The 17,346-nt window shown below is 39.6% G+C and overlaps 1 protein-coding gene across 1 annotated transcript in view; it reads left to right on the forward strand.

Moving 5' to 3' along the window:
- The first annotated feature begins 309 nt into the window (after positions 1-309).
- Positions 310-17,346, forward strand: part of TBK1 (TANK binding kinase 1) — a 40,971-nt gene continuing 23,934 nt past the window's right edge. Inside the window, exons 1-5 of the mRNA XM_036866509.1 lie at positions 310-616; positions 3,055-3,172; positions 6,950-7,090; positions 10,523-10,652; positions 12,750-12,931. Of these exons, the coding sequence (XP_036722404.1) occupies positions 3,086-3,172; positions 6,950-7,090; positions 10,523-10,652; positions 12,750-12,931 (540 nt within the window). The 5' untranslated portion in view covers positions 310-616; positions 3,055-3,085. The remainder of the gene's footprint in view (positions 617-3,054; positions 3,173-6,949; positions 7,091-10,522; positions 10,653-12,749; positions 12,932-17,346) is intronic.

Raw genomic sequence — 17,346 nt, forward strand, 5'->3', positions numbered from 1 at the left:
TCTAAAAAGAGAGAATTAAATGAGCTTATTTACATTAAGAATCTCACGTCCGAATTGCTCGCAGCCGATAATCTGGCTCCCCTGCAGCCAGTGTGGTCTTTAAGATACATACGAATCTATCCCTGCAGAGTATGATATCCTCCAGCGATGGCCCCTCATGTGTCCAGCATTCTGCACACCCGTGATTATTTGCATGTTTGTAATCAGTCGTCCACTGTCTGTCCCACTATCACCTCACTCCGCCTTTGGCTGTCGGGGACGGGGCGGGATTCGCAGTTGGAATCTGAATCCTTGCGCTCACTGCGCAGGGCTCTCCGGCTTCACCCTCAGAGTAAGGGGGGGACAGGCAGAGGGTGTGGACGGAGTCTAGACGCCCCACAGCCTCTCGGCTCCTCGCCACAGAGGCCTCGGAGAGCCGGGCGAGGGAGGAGCGTCGGCAGCGGACGCCGAGGCCCAGTTCGGTGCGCCGGAAGTGCGCACGCGCACGCGCACCCGCACCCGCACGGCGGCCGTCGGTCACGTGACCCCCGGCCAGTGCTCGCGAAGCCGGAAGTGGTCTGAGGCACAAGGAGGCCGCGGGAGCCCGCTGGCGGTGGCGCGGCAGAGACCGGGCGAGGTAAGCGGGGCGGGCGCGGGCGGAGAGGCCGAAGGCGCGCGGGGCACGGGCTGCCGAGCCGGGCACGGCCCGCACGGAGCGCTCCCGCCCCCAGTGGGAAACTGGCATGCTGAGTCAGGGCGGGGGCGGGGCGGGCGACCGGAGGAGCCCAGCGGGACCCCAGGCCGAGCCCTCCCCGACTCTGGCTGGGCGGACACCGCCTCCCGGGTGTGCGGGGCGTGAGAAGCCGGCCGGAATGGTCGCGCGGGCCCGTCCCCTGCGTCTGGACTCCTCGTCCTACAGCCGGCCGTCTGACCCGGACCCTCCCTGATCTGGTGGCTCTGGGCAACCGAGAAAGAGGATGTGTCTGTTACCGGCGTTGGGCCCTGGCCGCCCGGACAGGCGGATGCCCCTTTCCCTTGGAGTTAGGCTGGCCGCTTTCTACTCCTCTTTCCGAGCGTGGACGCTATTGGCAGTGTTTAAATCGTTTGATTTTTTTCAGACGATTAAAAAGAGACGTATTTTAGTGAAGCGGGGGTTGACTCGCCGGAAGCCAGAAGCCGAAGACGTTTTTAATGTACACACCTATAATGCAAATACCCAAACCTTTCCTTTGGGACATGGCTTACGGGTGTAATTTCCAATCCGTTTCCCAGGTATTTTTAGTAGGTGGCCTCAAAACAAGTTCTACCCAGTAATTGTCAAATGCATAACCAAAGACCGACTTTTTTCACTGAAGAACGCTGAATATAATATCTGTTTAATAAATGATTCACTTAGTGGTAGAGTTTGGAAATCCTGGAACTTTGTCCATATGCAGCGTCACCAAGCCTGTTTTCATGTATGGACAGAGGGTAACTTTCACTTTGGACAGCATAAGGAAGTAGACTTAAGGCAGGATCACCAGTCTCATACTTGTTGAGTGCCTGCCTATATTGTGTCCAAATTTTGGAACGATTTATATAGCAAGTACCTTCTGGGTGTGCTGAGTCATGTTTTAGTATGCGATTATTGTGGGGTTATTGGAAGATAATTTCAAAAGACATTTCCAAGATCATTGTGACACCATAGTTTAATTTTCTGCATATAGAGAGCGGATATCTTAGCTGATAAATGTGTTTTATATTACCCACTAGGTATAGATACTTAATGATATTATTTGCCAATTGTAGTTATCTCAAGCAACAGTTACATTAATGAGCAAAGCTTTTCATATTGAGAAATATTTGAAAATATTATTGAAAAGATATTTGAGAAGTTTATTATTATCTCAGTAGCTGACAAATGTGTATTTCATATTTTGAGAAAGGAATCGTATTTTTATTGCTTATTTCCAATAAGTTGCTGTATGTAAAATTCCCTTATCTGAATTAGATGGGTGGTAAAATTATATACATCTCTCTGAGTATATCAAAGATTGGTGAAATTTGGACCCCTGGCCATTCTTTGTGTACTTAACCCTACTTGGAATATTGGCAGTCATTAATTCATCACTGAATACCTAGTCCATTCTAACTTACTGTGAAGGGAGAGCAAGATCTGTTTTGATTCAACCTGACATTACATCAGGTTTAAGGTGGCATGGCGGGACAAGTGTTTATGCTATTTAGCATACCTCATTTTTATTCCAACATGGAGCTCAAACATTTACAATATACTTATACAGCTTTTCAATATTGAAGGACAAGGCTAAGGGTGGTGCTGCTTTTTTTTTTAATAGACTTTATTTTTTAGAGCAGTTTTAAGTTCACAGCAAAATTGAGCAGAGGGTGAAGAGGTTTTCCACATACCTCCTGCCCCCATACATGCTTAGCCTCCCCTTGCTTATTTTTTAAGACTTGCTAATACACACTCGGTATGTGTATAGTTATATACTTGGAGGTCGAAGAAACTATCTTTAAGTTAATTTCAGAATTTATTGCTGAAAGGTCACCTTTGCATCCTGATTGTCAGGCTTTGTGTAGGTGAAATTTTAAGTTATAGAAGTGTTATGCAGTGGCAACAGTTGTTTGCATTAGTGTTGCCCTGCCCTCGAAGTAAACAAAGTAATTTTTTTCTATATTTCTGTTGTATTTTACCTTATTACTTTATTTTAAAACACTTTAAAATACGATTTATCATTGATTAATCTTTCAAAACATTTTAAGGAGGTAAATGGCCAATATCACTCTCATTGACAGAGACAAAATTAGAAGGCAAGTTGATGTTTTTTCAACCCTGTGAATAAGTGAATTAAATTGAATATATAAGATGTTATTGGTTAATGTTTTTTCAGAGCCCATGCAGCATTTTAGTCTTTAATATTGCTGGAAAGTTAGATTTTTGGGGACTGTTTATGCACTTTGATTTAGTAATAAATAATAGGTGATCTTTCTTGAGAGTAAAAATAGCTAACATTTGTTTCTTAAGTGTATTATTCTCTTAAAACAAACATGCAATTTTTTTTTCTTTTCTCTTAGTATAACAAGAGGATCACCTGACCACGCCGAGATGCAGAGCACTTCTAATCATCTGTGGCTTTTATCTGATATTTTAGGCCAAGGAGCTACTGCAAATGTCTTTCGTGGAAGACATAAGGTTGGTACAGAGAATACTGTGAAAGCACCATATATGTAGTTTTCTGAGACGCACACTTGTACTAAAGTGAGACTTGGTGGTTTTGATTAATTTGTCTAGAGAGAGTATGTGTTTTTGTGGTTGCTTAAGATATAGCTGTGTCAGAGGCAGTAATATCTACACAGTGGTGGCAGAGGTCATGTGTTGGGGAATGGAGAAAAACAGAAGGTTGTTTGAAAAAAGGAACTGGGGAAGATTAGTGTTGTGCCGTTTGGTTTTTTCCTCGACCTAATCCTCCTACGGTAGTGAGTGATCTCACTGACAGAGTTCAGTGCAGCAGTGATTTGGGGTAGGAGGTAAAAGAGGGAGGCATGGTGAGGAGCAGATGGGTATTTTTGAGGGAAGCCCGCAGATGATTCTGCTGTGCTGTACTAAGGCTTCATGCCCCCAAGTAAAACATTCTACAAAGTAGATTGGAGTAAAGTGAGGTTATCATCAAGGAGCCCAGGTTTAAAAGACTATATATCCTGTTAATCAGAACTTGTTAGTGCAAGTGAGAATAGAATAAAAGGGCTAATCCCAGAGGCATTTCAAGAACCAAAAGGACTTTGTGTCAGATTCTGTATTGGAGGATGAAGTGAAAGATAATTAAAGTCATTTAAAATGAAGAGATTTAAGATCATTTAAGTTTCTATTCTGGGAAGGAAGCTGGAAAAATAATGGAATAAAAACATCCTTTTATAATGCAAATAATCATTCACTAGTTTTTCAGCACTGTGAGTTCAGCACAGGAGCTCTAAACATTTTAGGAAGGAGGAGTTTCCTTATATTTTTCTGTAGCCTCAAGACCACCAGTCAGTTCTGTCTGTGGCAATGAAGTAAACATTCATAGGTGCGTGCTGTTTCCTCTCTGGCTCTTAGAGAGTGAATCAGAAGTGTCGTGCAGTTTTTAGCTTTTTTTCACCTCCAATTCTAGAATTATCCACAGGTTCCAGTCCTTGGTCAGATTCATAGTGATCAGCCTTGGATATTCCTGTGCTAGAAACTGTTTTTGCTTTGTGCACTGTGCCAAGAAGAGAAAATGGGTGGGGTGGCACCTTTGGGTTTAGCAGTGAGACACACCTGACCGTCTGTGTTCCTGTGACCCCGGTTAACTTAACAGACTTTAGTAATCACTTGGTATGTGTCAAACACTATGGTGGACCTAGTGATTTGAGCTACAGATAATGTGCTGTACCTGCCCACGAAGAGTGTTGGGTTTAGTAGCAAGGTGGTATTGGAAGGAACGTAAATTAGAAACTGATGGAGTGACAGGTAGTCAGTAGTGATAGGAATTGAGGGAGGCATATTTAAAGTGCCTGGCACTAGTAAATATCTCACATTTTCTGATCCTCTTTCCTTATGTAGATACCCAGTGTCCTTCATGTAAGTGCCTACACTTAGCAGGCACTCTGTAAATGCTTGTTGACTGAAAGAATAAATGAATGAATGAGGACAGAGTAGACTACTGTCTTGAAGCTCTTCTTCAAAGGAAGTGAAACTGTTCTTTATCCACTGTAGTTTGAAAGCTTCAAATAAGGATTAGAGAGGCATAAGAACTGACTTAAAATATTGCTAACACCCAGTTTAGTATTCAGTCTTCCCTGGGATGTGTTTTGACTTAAAATATTGTTAACACCCAGTTTAGTATTCAGTCTTCCCTGGAATGTGTTTTGAGAAACCATGTTTGTTCTCAGTGACATCAATTTCAAGGGTTTAGGACTATACCCCCAGAATCCTGCTTGCCCTTAATAACTGTTTGTTTAAGCATCTTTAACTATATTAGCTAAACCCTTCTATGTTACTGCTCAGAGTGACCCGGTCCCTAAGTTCACTATTTGTTATTCAAAGTATATTACTTACTTAATCTGTCTCTTTTTCATTAAGTTGCCTTGAGCTACTACTGTGTGTGGATGGGTGTATATGTGTGTGATAACTGAGGTGAAGTTAAAGGGGAGAGATCTGTAGGAAGGACGTGTTGACCTGCACGTTGTATATATATGTACACGTGCATCTCTAAATATTATTCATCATGCTTTGACTTAGAGACAGTGACCGATAGGTGACTGTGCAGTTGAATAGAGGGAAAATGGGACATTCCCACACATATCCCAGTGATCTCACAGGTATGATATAGACTACAAAAGGTGGGAAAATACTGGCCTGGGTCACAGTGGGTACATTGCAACATTGTGTTCTTTTCCCTGCTTGCTCCTCTGTTAGGATTCTCCTAATTTCAGATTAAGTTTGAGACAGGTGTCCTCAAGAAAAATCTCTCTGTTGGGTGGTATAGATTTGGCAGTGTCCTTACCCTGGCTGATCAAATGGGAAAACAGTGTAATTGAGCTCTAGTTAAGTTGTTCCATTTTCATACTGTCTGAAAACGGTCAATGGTCTTCTCCTCTGGAAAGAATATATGTGTATTTGGTGTGGGGCGAGCGGGGGAGAGAGGGGGAAGTGATCACATAACACAGGTGGTGGTCTCCAAAGAGGGATCTTGAAGAGTGAGACTGTGATGCAGCTAAAGGGTTTTAAGAAGAAGATTATGAAATTCTGAGGTGAGGGGAAGAGGGTGATGGCTGTAGGTGGTGAATCTGTGTGGGAAGCTGTGGAGAGGGCTTCAAAGCAGGAAGAGCACAGAGGTCCTAAAAGACAGAGACCCATGAAACATCTTTAGGCAGGGCATGCTTGAACCCCAAGCTCATAGGAGAAGCGAATGGTCTCTCCACTAACTCCAGGCAAGTTCAACCTTGGACTGTGGGAAAAGTAAGGTTAAATTCAGTAAGAGAATCTGGCCTGAGTGGTTGGAAAGAGGTGGGAGGGTCTGGAAGAGAGCCTCAAAGAAAGGTTAATTAAATGAAGACCATGACAACGTAATGTTTACCTGAAATTTAGCATGTATTTTGTACCTCTAGGATTCCCTCCCAACTATGGCTGCATTGTAATTCTGTGTTTAATCTACTTCAGTATGCCATGAGAGAGTGAGAGTTGGGGTGCTGCCGGAGCTTTGGTAGAGGAAAGGAAGTGTCTTTGATCCTTTAGAAATGATCTGCGAAGCAACAATCTGCCCTAGGCATCTAGGTGAAGTTGCAGAAGGTTACCCAAGGCAGCAGTGGTGCAGTCCAATGAGGATGGTCTGCTTTAACCTTATTCTCAAATCCCACCCCCTCACACACATGCATACACATTCTATCCAGCTAGGGACTCTTAAAGTTAGTTGCCTTACTTTGAGATTCTTACTAAAAATTGCATATGTGGAATATAATTTTTAATCTTTCATTTCCTACTTTGATTAGTTTAAAATTATTAGGCCCTGGAGAAACCCTTGTGAGTTTCACTTTCTATTTCTTATTCAAAATATACATTCACATTTGGTACTGTTAGAGCTCTTCTGATATGTAAATGAGTATCTTTGCCATGTGTATCATAAGGAAGCTTTATAATATGAAATATATAAATAAAGGAAGCTTTATATATATATAAATATGTATATATAAAGGAAGCTTTATTTATAATATGAAAAAAAATAGCCTTTTCTACATTCCAAAGCATTCAATTTGAAAGAAATACTGAACAATTGATTGATTTATTTCAGCTTAAAATAAAAAGGTCAGGAGTCCTAGTACAAATTACCTAATGCTTAAAAATATTCAGGGTGTTCTATAAAAAAGATAAATTGCCGTATCTAGTTCTAATGGTACCTTTTGTATCTTCTTTATAATATTATAAATAAATAAAACCTTTCTCTCTTTTTCTTAGAAAACTGGTGACTTATTTGCTATCAAAGTATTTAATAACATAAGCTTTCTTCGTCCAGTGGATGTTCAAATGAGAGAATTTGAAGTGTTAAAAAAACTCAATCACAAAAATATTGTCAAATTATTTGCTATTGAAGAGGAGGTAAGTAGTCAAGCTTTAATTAACGGTGTCATGTTTATTGTAGTTATTACGATTTGGGAGAAATAATCTAATATAAAAATTGTTTTATAAACAGTGGGCTTTTTTTTTTTCCCCCCTAATATTTATTTATTTATTTGGTTGCACCGGGTCTTGGTTGCTGCAGGCAGGCTCCTTAGTTGTGGCATGCAAACTCCTAGTTGCGGCATGCAGAATCCAGTTCCCCGACCAGGGATCGAACCCAGGCCCCCTGCACTGGGAGCGCGGAGTCCTAGCCACTGCGCCACCAGGGAAGTCCCAACAGTGGGCTTTTTAATGGTGAAAATTAGAGCTCATACCGCCAAATATTTACTCTCAAAGATTCTTGAATAGCTATACAATGGAAATGAAGTCTCATGGAATCAGAAAAAGTAGTATAAGAAATAAAAGAATATAGAATATGGTTACCGGTATTATTACTAAAAACAAAAGCTAAATGAAGTTAAATTGACATAATTATGTAAGGATCAAGGAGAAAGTCAAACAATACAAAGAAGGCTTTATAAAGAATAAAAATCCTTGGAATCCAGAGAGTGATATGTGAAGTCCAGTCATAGAAGACAGAATTGATTTTAGTGGGAAACTGAAAATAAAAATGTCATTAGAAAAATATAAATCCTGTTAGTGTGGGTAATCAATAAAATCACACCTTTTGAAAAACAGTTTGGCAGTTTATACTCCTCATACCAGTGATTTCATTTTTAGTGATTACTTCTTAGGAAGTAATCAGAAATGTAAATTATAATTTTATGCACAAAAATGTTCATTGCTGCCCTATTTATAATAAAGAATGGTTAAATAAGTTAGAATGTTTGGCTAGTCACCCAGAGTTAGCTACACTCGAGGTTAAGAGCATAGCCCTCCAGACTGCCAAGTCTGTTCAAGACTTCTGATACGAACTGCAGTGGAGTTTGGCAAACCATGCAGGTAGATAGAGAAGTCCCCACCAGACTGCTCATTCAGACACGAGCTGCAGGTTCAGGAGTCACCAGGGCTGTCTTCCCTTAAGACCAACTGGCTACCCATTCGGGGCTTCCCATGACTGCCCTCAGATTTGATAATTTGCTAGAATGTTGAATGACTCGCAGAACTCAGGAAAGCACTGTACAGTTGATCCTCGAACAGCACAGGTTTGAGCTATGTGGGTCCACTTATAAAAATGTGCGTTTTTTCCACTAAATATGTACTACAGTACTACACAATCCGAGGTTGATTGAATCTATAGATACAGAACCACAGGTACAGTAAAGTTATGTGTAGATTTTCGACTGTGCAGAGGGTCAGCGCCCCAACCCCTGCTTTGTTCAAGCGTCAACTGTACTTACAGTTACATTATAATTTATATTTTAGTATAGCAAAAGGATATAAATCAGAACTAGCCAAAGGAAGAGATCCATAGGGCCATAGGGCAGAATATAGGAGGGTTCCAAACATGAATCTTCCTTGTCCTCAGGGATACATTATCCTCTTGGCATTGATGTATGACAATACGCACAGAGTATTGCCAACCCTGGAAGCTCACCTGAGCTGTTGGTGCTCAGAGTTTTTATTGGGGCTCAATCACATACTGCCTGCATGGCTGACCTGTAGTCAGCCCTTCCCATAGGTTCTGCTAATACTTTTAGCCTCCATTTCCTCTGGAAGTTGGAACGGATGTGCATGTCCAAAATCCCCATCATAAATCACATTGTTAGACTGTCACATGGCCAAAACCCACAGACAAAGACACTTCTAGCAGATAGGACATTCTAGAAGCCTAGCAAATCACCTCCCAGTAGCCAAGGGCAAAGACCAGACCTCTCTGGCTAAAATTAATTCTTTACTACACAGTAGTTAAGCAGTAATAAAAAGAGATATTTAACAAAATTTCAGTCACCTGGGAGCATGCTTGTGTATAATGTTCTGTGGGAAAATCAGTATTAAAAATATATATGCAATGTGATCTTGATATATACAGTATGGTATACAAAGTGTTCATGTGTCTATAATATGATTTGATACATAGAAAAAAGACTGAAAGGAAACACACCAAAATATTAACATAATTATCTCTGGGTGATGGGATTATGGGTATTTCTCAAGTTTTCAATTCATCAGCATTCAATTATTTCATTATTTAAAAACAACAGTTTTTAAAAAAATTATTTCTTTTATACTACTCAATCGTAGAGAAATTTAAAATATTTCATGGATATATATTGGGGATATGTAGAAAGAATTATAAAAGGAAGGAAGAATTAAAGGTTGGAGATGAATACTGGATTTAAGTCTCATTCATATTTTTGAGTTTCTGAAATAAGCATGTATCTTATAATCAATGCATATTTGTAATTTGGTAATACTTCTTTTTCTCTATAAAGCTGTTATTAAATTGATGATGTATCTTATAATCAATGGTACATTAAAATTAAGGTGTAAAACAAATCAGCAGCTCAGATTCATATGAGCAGACTAGAACTTTTCTGCAAGAGGACGACTCAACTATTCTGCCACCTATTTGTTTTTAAGGCAAGAACTCTGGGAACTCCCTGGAGGTCCAGTGGTTAGGGCTCCACGCTTCCACTCTAGGGGGCACGGGTTCAATCTCTGGTTGGGGAACTAAGATCCCGCAGGCTGCAAGGCATGGCCAAAAAAAAGTCTAGAACTCCATTCTTTGAAGTAAAAGTGCTTGTCACAGGAAGAATTTCAAGTTTAAGAGATTTGTTAGAAGAACTAATACCCGAAATGTACGTTATGTATTAGAAATTAAACATAATTTTGAAAGAATCATTATAACATTGTAGCAGTGATTTTCTAATTAGACTTGCTGTGGTTTGTCTTCAAAGACAAATCCAATTTTTTTTTTATTTATTTAATTTATTTATTTTTGGCTGCGTTGGGTCTTCGTTGCTGCGCGCGGGCTTTCTCTAGTTGCGGTGAGCGGGGGCTACTCTTTGTTGCGGTGCGCGGGCTTCTCATTGCAGTGGCTTCTCTTGTTGCAGAGCACAGGCTCTAGGAGCACGGGCTTCAGTAGTTGTGGCATGCGGCCTCAGTAGTTGTGGCTTGTGGGCTGTAGAGCACAGGCTCAGTAGTTGTGGCGCACGGGCTTAGTTGCTCCGTGGCATGTGGGATCTTCCCGGACCAGGGCTCGAACCTGTGTCCCTTGCATTGGCAGGCAGATTCTTAACCACTGCACCACCAGGGAAGCCCGACAAATCCGATTTTAATACGAATTTAGAAGACGTTAATTCTCATCTGTACAGTCAACAAGTATTTAACAAACCCCAGGTAAAAAGCAATTCGAAGTGCCTTCCTTATTGTAGTAAATCCAGCTTTTAAATGCAATCAGGTAAGTATTGGCATATAATAAAAATTTATTTTTTATATTGAGTCCCAATCAGTGATTTTTTTTTTCAGGTAACAACGAGACATAAAGTACTTATTATGGAATTTTGTCCATGTGGAAGTTTATACACTGTTTTAGAAGAACCATGTAATGCCTATGGACTACCGGAGTCTGAATTTTTAATTGTTTTGCGAGATGTGGGTATGTTTGTTTATTTATCTGATTATATATGTGTGTATATATAACTTAATGACATAAGAATTTTTAAAAATAAATTTCTTACATTCAAAGCCAAAGACCTTTATGGAGTGCTTTCTTAGATATGACACCAAAAGCGAAAGTACAAAAAGAAAAAAAATAGATAAGTTTCATCAACATTAAAAACTTTTGTGTTTCAAAGGACAACATCAAGTAAAAAGACAATCCATAAAATGAGAGAAAATATTTGCAAACCGTACGTCTGATGAGGAATTTTTATCCCAACAACTCAACAGTAAAAAGACAACCCAATTTAAAAATGGGCAAAGGATTTGATAGACATTTCTCCAAACAAGATATACAAATGGCCAGCAAATATATAAAAAGGTCATTAGTCGTTAGAGAAATACCAGTCAAAACAATTAAGAGCTGCCACTACACACCCACTAGGATGGCTAAAATCAAGAAGACAAAACAGAACCAAGTGTTGGCGAGGCTGTGGAGAAATTGAACCCCTCATACACCGTTGGTGGTGGTGTAAAAATGTGCAGCCACTTTGGACCACAGTCTGGCAGTTCCTCAAAAGGTTAAACAGAATTACCATATGACTTAGCAATTTCACTAGTAGGTATTTATCTAAAAGAATTTAAAATAAATCCACACAAAAACTTGTACACCAGTGTTTATAATAACAAAAAAAAATGGAAGTAGCCCAGTATCCATCAACTGATGAATAGGTAAACAAAATGTGGTAAATCCATACAATGGAATATTATTTGTTCATTACAAGAGTGAAGTAGTGATACATGCTATAGTATGGATATAACTTGAAAAATGCTTAGTGAAAAATGCCAGACACAAAAGGCCACAATATTTGTATGATTCCATTTACGTGAAATGTCCGGAATAGGCAGATCCATAGAGACAGAAAGCAGAGTAATGGTGGTCAGGGCCTTGAGGGGAGGGTGGAGTCGAGGAGTGACTGCTAATAGACGTGGGGTTCTTTTTGGCGTAATGGAAATGTTCTGAAATTGGTGGTGATGGTTGTACACTCTGTGACTCTTAACTACTTTAAAAAATGAGTTTTATGATATGTAAATTTTGTCTCAACAAAGCTGTTATTAAAAAAAATATATGGCAACCAAAGGGAATAATATCTTCTTGGAAAGAAATGAATCAATATTTGAAGAATAGAAAAAGCCCAGTGATAAAGTATGAGGTTAGTGGGAATTCTTGAACTTGACATTGGAAGCAGTAGAGACTACTTAGGGTAAAATGAAAAAGAAGCAATATATGCTACAGCCTAGTATATCAAATAGAAGTTATAGATGATTGATGCCTTCCTAAGTATACTGGTAGTCCTGAGCTTTTGTAATTGAATGTTGATACCCCTAAACTTATTTTTATATGTCATGCTTGGACAGTCATCTATCAGCTGTCAAACAAATGTTTCAGACTGTCACTCTGTGACACTGCATGTCAGTTAGCCCAAACAGCTTAATTTCAGCAATTTTGCCACCTTTGCCCTTTAAAAAAAAAGAAAAGAAAAGAAAAGAAAATGGCATTTTTAGAAGAGCACTAAGCGTATGAGAAATATATTTTTGTGGAAACAAGTCTGACACTTTGCCTCCTTCTGTTACTTTTTTTTTTACTATATTATGTATTGAGTCCAGTTTACTCTTTTGTGGAATTTTTTCCCCAAGGTAAAAATGTAAAATTGTGGTGAAAGATTATCTTTCTTGGGAATCTTCATTCTTAAGTTTAGGCAGATGGCCCACAGGTATATAACCAAAAGTAATTCTGGAGGTCATAGGCTTAAGACTGTTGTGTTCCATTTTCTTGATAGTGTTTAAGAGAGATTGGATTCTTCCTTAGACCATATTGATCCTTATCATTCTAAAACTCCTCATTACTCAAACATGAAATATAAAATATAAGTATAATCTGTTACTTCTTTGATTAAAATGACTTTGGACCAACTTATGTAAAAACTTACACTGAGTGAAAATGAATTAATGTTAATTAGTGAGTCTGATGCACACATACATATGCATAGATACCTACATTATGATGTCCTGTGTTTTATATTTATTGTTGAAGTGGGTGGAATGAATCATCTCCGAGAAAATGGCATAGTTCACCGTGATATTAAGCCAGGAAATATCATGCGTGTAATAGGGGAAGACGGACAGTCTGTGTACAAACTCACAGATTTTGGTGCAGCTAGAGAATTAGAAGATGATGAGCAGTTTGTTTCTCTGTATGGCACAGAAGAATATTTGGTAAGTCACGTATCACTAATAATTTTATTTAAAGAAGCTGGATATATTGTAAATATGGGTAATTGGTCAACCAGTTCACTATGAAATGTCAACTTTTATGGCAAAAATTAAATTTTCTATTCTAATGAATATGGTTTGTAATGAGGTATTAGATATCGGTTTCTCAGGGGGTTATTTTCTGTTAAAAATTCTTACAAGTTTTATAATAATCTTAAATAATTTTACTAATGTTATTCATCTATATTAAAAGAAAGAACTGTCTGTACACTCCAGAAACATCTAACTAGTAAAGGCTTCCTTATTTGGATCAGAGCAGTTAATACATTACAAGCTTGTTATATGGTACTCTTCCCTGTAGAGGAAACTTCATTATAATTCTGAAGCAGAAGATTCTCTTCAGGGAGGTTGATTATTGAAAGACGAAAAGAATAGTTGTTAGAAACACACACATAAAATTAAATGCCTCTAAAAGATCTAACTTGAAATGCTAGAAAACTAGAAAAGCTCTGTGGTTGAAACAGATTATGTAGGTGTGTTTGTGTGAAGTTAGTAAACATTTGAAACACTTAAGAAAAGACACTGAAAAACAAGTATATTTAACATGTAATCAGGAAGTTTATAATATACAGCTATCACTAATTGCTCATGGCTCTGGGTTTTGTTTTAAAAGTCTTAGAATCTGTGACTTTTTTTCCAACTGGATTCTGCCATTGTAATCTTATAATATGAATAAAGTCTACCTGGCCCCATAGCTTTATTCAGATTATACTAAGTCTGGCATGAATTAAGATATCTTGTTCTATCAATATATATCCCCAAATTAATATATTATCTTTTGATAGTCTTTATTAAGAATACCTAATAATGGATTACATTCATCCAACAGATATTTAGGTACCAGGCACTGTTCTAGGAACTGGGACTTCTTCTTTTTTTTTTTTAATTTTTATTTATTATTTATTTTTCGCTGTGTTGGGTCTTCGTTTCTGTGCGAGGGCTTTTTCTAGTTGCGGCAAGCGGGGGCCACTCTTCATCGTGATGCGCAGGCCTCTCACTATCGGCCTCTCGTTGCGGAGCACAGGCTCCAGACGCGCAGGCTCAGTAGTTGTGGCTCACGGGCCTAGTTGCTCCGTGGCATGTGGGATCTTCCCAGACCAGGGCTCGAACCCATGTCCCCTGCATTGGCAGGCAGATTCTCAACCACTGCGCCACCAGGGAAGCCCTTGGGACTTCTGTGGTGAACCAAATGTACATGATTTCTGCTCTTATGGAACCCACAATCTAGTGAGGACAATAAACAAGTAAATAAGATAAATTCAGATAATTAAAGTGTTGGAAAGACAATAAGGTAATAAAATAGTGACTGGCAGGAGAAAGATAACTGGGGAAAGCCTCCTTTCAATCCTAAGTGAACTGACACTTAAATGATAAAAAGAAGCAAGCCATGCAGAGATTTGGGGGAAGAGCATTACAAGCAACTGCAAAGGGCTAGAAACAAGAATGACCTTGGATGTTTCAGAAACAGAAAGGATGACAGAATAGCTGCAATTTAGTGAGTGAAGAGGCAGGTGGTAGGAGTTGGAATTGGAGAAGTAAGCAGAAGGCAGCCAGAGCATACAGGCTAGTGGTTTCTACCATGTATGATCGCCCCCTTTTTATGTTTTACAATGTTCTTTTCAGTATCTTTATTTATTTATTTATTTATTTATTTATGGCTGTGTTGGGTCTTCGTTTCTGTGCGAGGGCTTTCTCCAGTTGCGGCAAGTGGGGGCCACTCCTCATCGCGGTGCGCGGGCCTCTCACTATCGCGGCCTCTCCTGTTGCGGAGCACAGGCTCCAGACGCGCAGGCTCAGTAGCTGTGGCTCACGGGCCTAGTTGCTCCATGGCATGTGGGATCTTCCCAGACCAGGGCTCGAACCCGTGTCCCCTGCAAGCAGACTCTAAACCACTGCGCCACCAGGGAAGCCCCTTTTCAGTATCTTAAAATGAAATTCTTAGATAATATAATCACCTGCATACCTAATTAAAAGAATAGCATAGTATCTTAATAATAATATAAAGGAAAATAAAATCATAGATAGTTAATATGTAAAAGTTTAGGAACACCTTCACTGGCAGAAAACTTAAGTAATCAGACGCTTTCACCTGTATGTAATATCACCTGCAGTGCACGTGCAGTGTAACTTGTATATTGTATTGGTGAGTCACATATCACAGGTGTTGTGTTGTCCCTGACATGATTTTCCAAAGCAGTGAATAATTCTTGATAAAGTTTCTAACTAAACAAAGTAGATTTACATGTACTGCATTCCTGTAGCTACAAAAGTACTTTGCTTACTTTATGTACAAAAATACATTGTTTATATATAAAACAAACTGATGTCATTATAAACCTTTTTCCTGCACAAATATCCGGCAAGATATTCAAAAGTCATGCAGGATGTCAGAAGCTTATTTTTCAGAACTGTTTCATATTTGACAGGATGTCTCTCATCTCTGGTCTCTGCCCACTAAATACCAGTAGCCCTTCCCAGTTACTGTGATAACCAAAAAAACCAAACAGCAGTACAGTACTAGCGTTCATGAGGTTGATCCCTATTACCAACTGTCAGTCTTTCACATATTCTCCTAGGACCACAGGTTAGCTTTTGCCTCTAACAGACTTCTAAAATGGAAAGAACAAAACATTTAAACATTATTTAAATTATTAAATAAATTTACTCCAAGTCCATGCTGTTCTCTTGGCTAAAATTTTACTCTGATCTATTTTTCCTATTTCAGATTATGCCCAGCCCTGTTTTCTAATACAGTACACCACAGTTATAAAATGAGACACATAATGGCCTGAAGCTCAGCAATCTAGAAATATTTATGTATTTAAATGAAAACTTTTCTCATTTTGGAATTCCCAGACCAGATGCTGAATCTTCTCCTTTTTGTGTGTTAAAGACCAAAGGAAACACCAGCATATTTTCTTCTGCCATTTTTAATATGATGGCTATCTTAATAATATCTGAGAACTTGCAGTAGGTTTGTCCTTATGCTCCTATCTCAGATGCAGACACCCAGGCCCAGTAATACTGATCCCTACACAAGTACAAGTAGCACATTTGAGGGAGAGCCATTGGGCACAGATACGTCAGACCAGCATGTGTCAGGCCACAATCAGTCCGTCACTGCCCAGGGAAGGCCTTCCAGCTGTACCAATTATGCAGTGTATTATTGCACCGTTTGAGGAGGTCCCCCTTTGTCTCCTTCTAGAATCGCTGTATCTCCTCTTCCCAGGTTGGCGGCCTCATGTTCCAGAAGATATCAGGCATGTCCAGGTACTCTTGGCCTCTTCACAGCACCTTGATACACTAAGTACTGGCTGCTGGGTCAAAGGTCTGGCCAGCGCTTCTTTGGACAGTAGTTGCTTTAGGTGCTCTGCCACAGAACCAGCAAGACCACTCAGACCCCGTGTATCTGGTAGGCATGTTGGGACACTCACTTTAAACTCTTCGTGCTTATCACCTCTTCTGATTTCTCATTAAAATGTATTTCCCAAAAGAGTCCCACCCATCCCCCAAAAAAATAATAATCCAGGGCTTGTGACCCTTTGAGAGTCAGATTCATAAACTGCATCATTTAGAAACACCCTCCCAGCAGTGTTATCTGCATGGGTTCCCAGTCCCTTGGGTCACTGCCAAATACCACAATGTCGTAAGGCATTGTTTTCATTTGGCATCATTTGGGAGATGACTCTACTTTGGTCGAGAGTACACTCTTGTAGCTTTATCTTCGAAAAATCTTAAAGTTCCAGCACGTAACTAACATAAAGACAAATGTCACGAGGCTAAGCATGTATGACCTCTGGTTGTCCTCTGCAGAGCTTAATGTCCATCACAATCTCTGTCTGGATCTGTAAGCTCCTAAGCCATGCTCTATAAGTTCCACCTGTTCTCCACAGCTGTATCATAGTGTCTTCTGTGCTTAAGGACATGTGTTTAACATCAGACCAACTACTTGTCTCAGTTGCTGTATCCCCCAGTGTACCTAGTCAGGCTAGTCCCCTGAATTAATTCTAGAAAATTAAATTTTCATCTCAGAGCCCATATGACTTGCTCAGATGGATTGCATGTGAGAGATGAGGGAGAGGAGTCAAGGCTGCCTGATATGTTTTGGGTATGAGCGACTGGGTAGATGATGGTACCATTTACTTAAAGGATAAAGATTAGAAGGAAACAGGTTTGAGTCGGAAGACCAAGGGTCTATTTTGGATACCTTAAATTTAAGCTACCTTTTAGACATTCAAGAAAACAGTAGCATATATGAATCCAGAGCCCAGGACAAGAGGTAGTTTGGGGAGTTAAAGGATATAGGTAATATTTAATGCCATAGGCTTGAACGGGAGATGAGGAAATAAGGCAGTTGG

Source organism: Balaenoptera musculus, chromosome 10, assembly GCF_009873245.2.
Source record: "Balaenoptera musculus isolate JJ_BM4_2016_0621 chromosome 10, mBalMus1.pri.v3, whole genome shotgun sequence".
Lineage (NCBI taxonomy): Eukaryota > Metazoa > Chordata > Mammalia > Artiodactyla > Balaenopteridae > Balaenoptera > Balaenoptera musculus.